This window comes from Anopheles arabiensis, chromosome 2, assembly GCF_016920715.1.
Source record: "Anopheles arabiensis isolate DONGOLA chromosome 2, AaraD3, whole genome shotgun sequence".
Lineage (NCBI taxonomy): Eukaryota > Metazoa > Arthropoda > Insecta > Diptera > Culicidae > Anopheles > Anopheles arabiensis.
The window spans coordinates 39647340-39656985 of NC_053517.1; the positions used below are offsets into that span (position 1 = coordinate 39647340).

Below are 9646 nucleotides of genomic sequence, written 5' to 3' on the forward strand. Positions count from 1 at the left end.
TGCAAAGATCTTTAGTACGGTGGTGCATGGTTTCCGAATTATTATTCTTTTTTAGTACAACACCCTCCCGAAATGCAACCTTTATTTCTGTTCTGCCATTTCTACCTTTCTTCTGCTTTTTAGGTGCGTCGCCCGAATATATGTATGTGTGTATGTGTGTGTGTGTATCCATGTCTCTGAGTGGAGAGGATACGGTTTGGCTCGCGCTGTGGTTCGCTCACTTGACATTGGCCGACGACCACAGATATCCGATCATGCGGTCGATGCGTGCTCTCGCGAACGGTGAAACCGACAACAACGACGACGACGACTGCGACGATGGTCGGTGAAGGTGAAATGCTGGAGTGCGGAAGGAGGAGGGAGGGAGGCTGTGGGACCATCATCTACCCGGTTTCTTCGTCGAACCGGAATGGAATGGGTGTTCGGCGGTGGCACTGTTTGGTGTTTAATGATGAGACCCAGATCCGCTGGCAAAACCGCTTCGAACCGGATCGGCAAGGAAAAGGCGGCGGCACCAGATATCTCGTTTCGGTGCTGTTTTGGCGTGTGGATTGAATGCGATTAATCGGTAAACTGTCGTTTTTATGTGTTTTTGTTCCTTTTTTTTGCTACGTTCAGCATATTCTTCTTCTTTTGCCGCTCCTTTGCCACCGCTGGGCTGATCAACCTGCACGGAAGAATCACTGTTTTCTTCCCCGAGAGGGTTTCCTTTTCTTCTGGTTTTGATGCTTGGTTTTACTTATATAGTAATAACGATTTTCATTTTCATCGCAGCTTTTTTGTATCCTGTGTTGGCTGTGCTCGGAGAGAGGCTTTATGTATTTTGCCATTAACCAAGCTGGTTTGAAAATTTTCCATTTATGCATTTTTTTTTCGGTCGCCCATTCGAACTCGCCTGCACGGACGGTTAATATGTGCGAATGTGTGTTTGGTCATATTTTTTGGTAAGCTCCGCTTGCCCCTCGAGCAGCTGTTTGGACTTTGGAGTTTGTGGTTTTTTTTTTACTTTTTCTCAGGCGAAGGTACGATAAAAGATCGGTCTGCGCTTATGTAAGCAACGTTTTTGTGCATTCTATGAAAAAGAGAGTTAAAAGTGCATTCTGAAAAAAGGAGGTTCAGCGTATCGGGGAGTATGGTAGATAGGATTAGCGAGACGAGGGTGATGTTCAGGCTTGCTGGAATATTCCAGCATAATTCTGTTCTGACCTTTCATACTTGATCATGCATTCAATATGTTAGCTAGTTAATTACCTGCCATTGTATAGCTGATTTTGAGTGATGTACTTAATGTAAATTAGCAGTTGATTATTGTAAATTCGACTCCTTGATGTAGTTCCTGAAGTTCTGACTAATGTGTGGATAGTCAGATTGGTTTGCTATCTCAAAAATAACGGACAACTGAAGCCATTAAGCTCGTTGGCTAACATGAACCGCATAGACACTGCCTTCCACCCATGATTGGGCCTCTTCGCACACTCTCAGATCTTCAAGGTTCTAGGTTGTGTCCTTGAGGTAGAATAATCTAGTAATATTCAAATCATTTAGTCGCCGACTTTGTTCCTAAAATCCCACGAGATGCAATGCAGTCTCCTGCCACAGGTGGCGCTTCTTCACCATAATCGCCCATACCATGACCATACACACTTCTGTCCTAAAGCAGACACACGAAAAAAAAGAAGCTAGAATCGTATTAGATCGCAGGGCAATTTGGACGATCCCTAGGCGTGACGGGTGCGACAACGTACCTCCATAATCTACCCTGTTGATGAATTCATCGTAGAAACTCGTTCGCTTCAGCCGCTGGGCCACGGACGACGACGGATGAGGCTGTTGGATATGGGGATGGCCGGGCATAGGTGGTGTCGAGATGGTTGGGAACCAGTTTTTTTCATTCGCAGTTTTAAAGATACCCCGGCGGCATGACGTTGTTGGTCGGTATTCCCTCTGTCTCTCGGGCTGTAGTTCTCTCTCTCTCTTTCTCTCTTGCCTACTCAACGCGCCGGGGGGTACCTTCGCCAAGGGGGAAGAGCATCGGAAGAGGCCGCTGGGCGAGAGCCATCGATCGCGTATAAAAGTAAGCGTCCGGTGCACGGTCCCGTCAGTCTCCTTCAGTACGGCAGGAGTTGAGTTGAGTTGAGTTGAATATTTGTTCCTTTCCTTCCTTTTTTTTTGGCAATCCTTTTGATTTCGATCGGTTGCATGTTTTTCATTCACTTCAAAACGATTAGAAAAATAAATTGGTGTCAATGTTAATAGTTAAATCAGACTCAACGCTCAAGTTTGTGCCATCCGTCAGGTAAATATCTATCCAAGTTCAAAGCGAGGGGAGGTTTATTATTTGTGAATCATTCTGAGAAAGGGTGTAGATCTTGCAATGAGGTTCACTACCAGCAGTAGGCTGTGATCGGAAAGGGAAGGAACCTTTAGTCGTGCTTACAATGACAGCAAGATTGCATTTCGATCACGTGTCCAGGATCTCTCGAGAAGATCCTCCAACGTTTGTGTGCGTGTGTGGGTGTGATTGTGATGTTGTGTGTTAGTGATCGCTAGTGTATCTCTGATCCTTTTTCTTCTCGTAGCTTAAGTCATTGGATTAAGGTTGTCTTTCTCTGTCGTACCCATTTTTCCATTGCTCTCCGATGACTCCTAAACCGGTTCCAAATCGCACACGCACCGAACGCGTGACTACGTGGAGTTGGACAGGTTGGATACCTTTCCGGTTTCGGGTTCGGAATCTCCCCCCTTGCAAACAAGTTGCGATCGCTTATGATATTGCCAAGTCCTATTTTTTGTGAATAAAACGAAATTGTGTTAAGATCTACTCTCAGAATGACAAGATGCGCAAGATAGTTTGGGAAAACCCCGCTTGCAAAAAAATGCCGGTTTACTTACCACAATCTCACCACTTCCACTTTCTGCAGGCTTATCAACAACTTGAACATCCGCAAGGGTAGCCGTACGGGAAACTCCGGCAACCATCTTGAGTTCCAGGTGCTCACCCAGATCCAATACGTGCCCTGATAGCGGTAACGACCAGTACCGAGCGTGTGGAAACCCAGTAGTATGCAGGATCGTTCAAGCACGATGGCCAGACAGAACCAGCAATCGGCCTACGCCAAAGCCCCGGTTGGCGGCAACATGAAGAAGAGCACCGGATACAGCGCACCCGCCACGCAAACCAAGACCACGACCGGCACCGGCGGCACCGGTAACGGTAGCTGGGGACCGCATTTCAAGAATCGGGACCATTTCGTCAGCATGCACTTCTCGTAGAAATGTGTGTCCGGAACCCACCTTCAGTTACCTCAGTTGCCGCCGCCGCCGCAACCCGCAATTGGTAGGCAGTAGTGTGCGCGTCTCTTTTTAGTGGCCGACGGCGGTGTTTTCAAATTCTATTCCTATTTGCGTGTGCAGTATGGAGAGTTGATGTTTTTGTTAATAAAACCCACTATTAAATTATTCATAGCTTGAATAAGGCGGTGCAAAACAGAGAAGAATAGTTGCATAGCTTCTTGAAACGAGGTGATGACGAGCTTGATCGTATGGTTTGGTGCAGCGTTTCGTTGTGTCACAAATCCGTGGCGCATGGTAATTCCGAGGGTTTCGAATTAAGTGCAGCTCCCGCTTTCTCTATCCCTCCATTCCTTTCTTGGTTGGAGTTGAACGAGAAAAAGAAAAAAGGTAACACGATCATTAACAATGCAACCGACGCGGTGAAGCAAGTCGAGCGACAAAAGCGCGGGATGATTTCACACGATGCTGATATTGCATCATCTTTTCCTCTTTCTATAGGGAAGCTTTCAAACCAACACTCCCCAAAACGGACCGGTTATGGTAAAAGAGGATCGTGGGGTGGGGAAATTATCGTTGTTTTCTTTCTAGAATGTGACGAAGGTGAACGATGCGTTTCTTCACATTGGGCACCGTCCTGGCGAGGACACAGAGGTTTCATCTTTTTCTTCTTTAGAAAGTCCCACCTAAGTGCAAAATATAGATTGCAGTTTTTACGAAAATCACAGATTTGGGAGATCGGTGTGGCGAAGGCTAGAGATCATGGAGATTAATAAGCCCACGAAGTAGGTAAAATGATACAAATAATCATTCTGAGGTCATCGAACAGCAGCAAAGAAATGATTAATGTTAAGCTCCTAAGAATTCTGGAAGAAATGTCCTTAAGCTTACAGAGTTTTCCAGGAGTTCTCATACCTGTGGGACATTTTTTTGACTCTTTTTAACGTGAAATGAACTTAATGTAATGGGAAATAGACTCTATAGCACCCTTGTTGGATAAATCCAATAAGAATTACTAAGGAGCCTGTCCAAACAGGATGCCAGTTTCCATCATATGAAGTTTACTCCCCTTAAGAAAGAGTCTAAGAAGTGTTCCACAACTATGAGAACCCCTGGAAAACCCTGTATTGTTTTAAACGAGCATCGTGGAATAGGGGCGCTAAAGTTCATTGCCCGTTGAGACATCTTATTTCTTAGAAACAGTCTATTTTTTCCTAACCATCTTCGTAAGGTTCAAGGTAACCTCATTGATCCTAACTCATGGATCGAGAAATTACGGCTTTATGGGGCTTATGCCTAATTAGATGGCGGCTCTTTTCCCTTAATGTATCTCATGGAACTATCACACATATAAATGCTTAGTTTATCACTTTTCTCTTCACATGGACCTCTACCAGTACTTTTGCTAAATTTGGCTTTTTTGGCCGCACAATATGCCAACCATCGTTCTAGCCCCACTCATAATCACAGTGTGAATATTATAAAACAAAGTACTCACATAGACATCCTGACAATCATGCGGATTCTTCCCAAATTTAGATATAAAACGCCAAAGTTGCTTTCTAGATGAAGAAGCTCAGAAGGATCTTTTCCTCCGTATATGACGATAGAAAATCTTACTATGCTCGGGGAAACTGACCGGCTTTAGCGTCCCCGTTCAGGCCATCCACGTGCATAGAGCACAGGCCTGCTAAGTTCAAAACTTCTATTGGTGCGTCTGCTATTGCAGCCAGAATCAACGTTCATCGACCGACAACGCGATATTGTGCACACTTTCGGGATACATCTACAGCTTGATATGTGGCCAGTGCTCAGCAGAATTGATGAAAATGATCGGCTACGTTCTTATATATCCAATTGTAGGAAGAAGACCTACCACAATAACGCAGAGCGTTCTAACCACTCTCATCCCTCTTGCACTCTCTCCCCCCTCTCTCTCTCTCTCGCTCTCTCTTTACGACGTTGCATAAACAACACGAACACATTGAAACATGTTTGACATGCATGAAGCAGGCTAGTACGGCAACTGTTCTAGTATGAAATGAATTCAAATGGACTTAATTTAATAACTAAAATCATTCATAATTTTCCTACGCTAAAACTACGCGACACTATTTAGTATTTAGGCAAATGGCCCTCCAAAAATAACAAATTTGTTAGCAGACGTTTGCCGCTTTGTGTTTGTGTTGCACACGACTGTCAGCACCGTTGTGTCATGTTCCGTGCCGAAACCGGCCCGATGGCCAACCTTTCGCTCTCCACCGCCGTCATGTCATGGCTGTGTCAAAGCAAAAAACTAAACAACGTTTCAGCGATTCCGATTGCAGTTTGCGCGAGGTTAAACACACTCCCTCCATTTTTCGGCCAACCGCGGCATGTAAATTCAGGAAGTGCTGCGAGGAAGGAAAAGCGTTTGGGAAAAGCATCCGTGAACCACGATGGTATTTTACTTCACCAGCAATGTCGTTCAGCCACCGGTGACCCTGTTCATGGGGTTGGACAAGTACGAAAGTGAGTGATTGTTGCGCGCCCCCGGGGGTGTTCCGAATCGGTGACCACAAATTATTCACCGTCGGCGGTTTTCTCTCTTCTCCAATCCACACACACACACACACACACACAGATGAGGACCTGATTCGATGGGGCTGGCCGGAGGATGTGTGGTTTCACGTGAACAAGGTCTCGTCGGCCCACGTGTACCTGCGGCTCGAGCCGGGCCAAACGCTGGACGACATACCGTCGGCCGTGCTGGAAGACGCCTGCCAGCTGGTGAAGGCGAACAGCATCAACGGCAACAAGATGAACAACATCGACATCGTGTACACGATGTGGGACAATCTGAAGAAGACGCCCGCGATGGAGGTGGGCCAGGTGGCGTTCCACCGCGATAAGGAGGTGCGCATGTTTCGGGTGGAAAAGCGCAGCAACGAGATAGTGAACCGGCTGAACAAGACCAAGCGGGAGGAGACGGTCGACTTCCGGGCAGAGCGGGAAAAGCGGGACGCGCTGGAGCGGGCCGACAAGAAGCGGCTGGCCCGGGAGCAGCGGGAGCTGGAGAAGGAGGATCTGAAGCGGCGGCAGGAGGAGGCAGAACTCAAGAGCTACAATTCGCTGATGAAGCCGGAAAACATGACCTCCAACTATGACGCCGGCAACGATTCGGATGAGTTTATGTAAGGCGACGGAGGTGGCGCGGAGAGGAGAGAGATAACGAAACTGGGTCAAGCGGGGCGGAAGATTGCGGATTACGAATAAATTATTAATTGTTTTATTTCAGTGTATAAGTTGCTTCGTACACAGGCGAACATTTTGGGCAGAAATCCCCGTCAAAGTTTGGTTTAAATTACGCAGGAATGGAACTGGGCCGTCGAACGGCAAACCGCGACTAGAGCTGTACGTTGACGGCGGCAAGTGCGTCGCGTATCCATTGCGGCACCGTATCGTCCGGGAACCGGACGGCCATGTACGATTTCACAAACGCCGGAAAGCGGCCCTCCTGGATGGCGTCCCGCATGTCGCCCATCAGCCGCAGCTGGAAGGCCACGTTGTGAACGCTCACGATGCTGCACGCCACCGGTTCGACCGTGACGATGTGGTGCAGGTACGCGCGCGTATACGTCCGACACGTCGAGCAGTCGCAATCGTCCTCGATCGGGCGCATATCCTGCGCGAACGTGCGCTGCTTCAGGTTGATCTGTCCGGCGCGCGTCAGCGCGCAGCCGAACCGGGCCGTACGCGTGGGAAACACGCAATCGAACATGTCGATACCGAGCGCGACGCACACGACCAGATCGGCCGCGAAGCCGACCCCCATCAGGTAGCGCGGTTTATCCTCCGGCAGCAGATCCGTGCACAGGTGGACCGTGCGCCAGAATTCGTCCTTGCTCTCGCCACCGCTCAGTCCGCCCACGGCAAAGCCGCGCGTGTTGCGCTTCGTCAGCTCGGCCGCACAAGCACGCCGCAGGTCCGGCTGCAGCCCGCCCTGCACGATCGGGAAAATGCTCTGCTCGGTGTCCCGGGCGTGTGCGCCGATGCTTCGATCCAGCCAGCGGATCGTCCGGTGCATCGCTTCCTCAACGCGCGGGCCCGTCGTCGTCGTCTTCACCACATCGTCCAGCTGCATCATAATGTCCGCCCCGATCGCGTTCTGTATCTCCATGCTGCGTTCCGGCGTCAGCATGCACTCGCTCCCGTCGTACGGGCTCTGGAACCGGACGCCCTGCTCGGTGATTTCGGCCAGCTGCAGCAGCGACACCATCTGAAAGCCCCCGGAATCGGTCAGCAGTGCCCGGGGCCAGCCCATGAACCGGTGCAAACCGCCCGCCTTCTCCAGCACGGTTGTGCCGGGCCGCATACCGAGATGGTACGTGTTGCCGAGCATGATGCGGCAGTCGAGGGCAAGCAGCTGCTCGGGCAGCACCCCTTCAGCGTGCCCTGCGTACCGACCGGCATGAACACGGGAGTATCGACGTCCGCGTGCCGAACGCTCATCACGCCAACGCGCGCCTTTGTCACGCCGCATTTCGCTACCACGCGGTACTGCAACGGGGCCGACGGTCGGGTGGTCGCATCCTCGGCGGAAGCTGGAGAACCGGACGCCGGAATGGGCACTTCTTTCGGCACTGTGTCCATCACAGCCTTGGATATTGCACGTCGGGCGATGGAGGTTGTGATGGGCGCACGCGTGCCCGGAGAACGGAGGAACTTGATTGCTCGCGGTGTAAACATGCAATCAACCAGCCGGCGCGCACACGTTTCTTCTTCTACTTTTTCTTTTACCGCGCCGGCTGGAAGAACCGACTGCTGGTGGTGGGGGTCGGCTCATTTGATTATGAATTTTTATGTTCCAAAGCGTAGATATGATGCAAATTAGCATATATCAAAAAAAAGATTTTAGCTCGATCCCGTTTTTAAAAAGGTTTGCAAAAATGTGGAATTTTCAAAATTTACTTTACCAAATTCCAAAGGTAATTATTTTTTTCACCGGGCGTGTTGACAGTTCCATATTCGTAGTTAGCCAAGGTGTATAGAGCAAGGTTGTTACATTTCGAACTCGTGTTATGCCGCGGTCTATGATGTTTTGGAATTAAAATTTAAATTTTTAAATTTTTCTTATCAAATCATTATTTTAATTTATATAATGACGGATATATCTAGCAATACGGCCTTTTCGAATTCTTCGAGTAAATTTAGTTTTACTTCAATAATTCGAGTTTGGCGGAAATTTAGGCATTTAGAAGTTGGAAGGGGAACACGATAGAGAGCAGACACATGTTATACGTGTTGATTAAGATTGAATCTCCGTTGTCGTAAGCTGCTAAATAAAATTCATTTGTTACTAAAGTAACCTCCTGAAGAAAAGAATAACGGATGTATCGTGGTAGAAATAAAGCATTCGTTTCGTTTCATCAATATTTGAAAGATAAAAAAACAAAGCCATATTTCATGTTTGCCCTTCTAGTATTGTTGAACAAATTTCTGACGATACAAATACTTTTTAGCTTAAATTTTATTGCCCATTTAATTGAAAAATGGATGAAATTATCTGGAACTAGAAAAAAGTGTGAATTTCTAACAATCTTGATGGAAGAAACAAAACAATCAGTTCATTCTTGATTCAAACCCCAAACATCGTAGGTCTCAATATGAAATTTAACGGTTGTTTGAATGGTCGCTTAGAATACGCACGAAGTTTCTCCCTTCTTTCATTTCCTAGCCCAGTGCCAGATAGCGTACGCCTGCGACGTATGCTACACATATTGGTTCGAGTGCGTTCAGCCTAAATTTATCAGTACAGCTTTTATCAATCTCCGTTCTGTAAAATAAAAAACACAGAAAAGGATGCATCCACCCTTTTTTTTAAATCGCACCCCTTGTGCTGCGATCTGCCCATGTGCCGGGCAACGGACACGCCATGCAAAACCGTCACCATCGGGGGCCGTTTCACCATGACTCACAACGGACAGTTGGGAATGTAAACAATTCGCGCCGCGTGCGTTTGTCGCAGTTGGCCGTTCTCAAAAGAGCGCGTGAGCGCGTCGAGAGCGTAAAAGGTGACGTAAGCAATCACGCCATCCGCTTTTGGCCGCTGATTGGTCGAAACCGAAGCTGAGCGGCCTGCTCTCGGTATTGCTTCATCGTAAACGCCGCCACAGCTGCCCGCGGAGCACGATGTCGGTTGCGGGAACAACAGAGATGGCTGCCGACGGAGTAACAAAGATGGAAGCACAGCGCTGGGAGCGTATCCGGACACGTGTGTTTGCTCCGATGGTTGCTGCATCACTCTCTTTTGTAGTTGTACAAAAAAAAGAAATGAATCGAACAAGTTCAGGCACGGCTTTGGAACACTTGAGGC

General features: G+C 48.2%; 3 protein-coding genes and 1 long non-coding RNA gene across 4 annotated transcripts in view; 2 read left to right on the forward strand and 2 right to left on the reverse strand.

The window, feature by feature from the left end:
* LOC120895659 overlaps window positions 1-1986 on the reverse strand; it is a 2011-nt gene extending 25 nt beyond the window's left edge. Inside the window, exons 1-3 of the long non-coding RNA XR_005738368.1 lie at window positions 1746-1986; window positions 1252-1651; window positions 1-1072 (exon numbers count right to left, since the gene is read on the reverse strand). The exon at window positions 1-1072 is cut by the window's left edge and continues 25 nt beyond it. This is a non-coding gene — a long non-coding RNA (uncharacterized LOC120895659). The remainder of the gene's footprint in view (window positions 1073-1251; window positions 1652-1745) is intronic.
* A 121-nt stretch (window positions 1987-2107) lies between these two features.
* Window positions 2108-3489, forward strand: LOC120895658. Its single transcript, XM_040299193.1, has 2 exons — window positions 2108-2296; window positions 2922-3489. Exons 1-2 carry the CDS (start codon window positions 2247-2249, stop codon window positions 3019-3021), a joined length of 150 nt encoding a protein of 49 aa, XP_040155127.1. The 5' UTR covers window positions 2108-2246; the 3' UTR covers window positions 3022-3489.
* A 2074-nt stretch (window positions 3490-5563) lies between these two features.
* Window positions 5564-6572, forward strand: LOC120898065 (coiled-coil domain-containing protein 25). The gene is made up of 2 exons (XM_040303404.1): window positions 5564-5802; window positions 5915-6572. The coding sequence occupies exons 1-2, from the start codon at window positions 5730-5732 to the stop codon at window positions 6466-6468; spliced, it is 627 nt and encodes a 208-aa protein (XP_040159338.1). The 5' UTR covers window positions 5564-5729; the 3' UTR covers window positions 6469-6572.
* LOC120898064 (queuine tRNA-ribosyltransferase catalytic subunit) lies at window positions 6530-8145 on the reverse strand. The gene is given in 2 exon segments (XM_040303403.1): window positions 6530-7710; window positions 7713-8145. Coding segments are annotated over 2 exon segments (1341 nt in total). The 5' UTR covers window positions 8020-8145; the 3' UTR covers window positions 6530-6676.
* Window positions 8146-9646: the final 1501 nt, after the last annotated feature.

What these genes read in the sequence shown, in the direction of transcription:
- LOC120895658 (XM_040299193.1), top strand. Translation starts at nt 2,247, where the DNA reads ATGTTAATAGTTAAATCAGACTCAACGCTCAAGTTTGTGCCATCCGTC. An exon ending in AAGTTTGTGCCATCCGTCAG is followed by an intron (nt 2,297 to 2,921) that starts GTAAATATCTAT and finishes CACTTTCTGCAG; the next exon opens with GCTTATCAACAACTTGAACA.
- LOC120898065 (XM_040303404.1), top strand. Translation starts at nt 5,730, where the DNA reads ATGGTATTTTACTTCACCAGCAATGTCGTTCAGCCACCGGTGACCCTG. An exon ending in GGGGTTGGACAAGTACGAAA is followed by an intron (nt 5,803 to 5,914) that starts GTGAGTGATTGT and finishes ACACACACACAG; the next exon opens with ATGAGGACCTGATTCGATGG.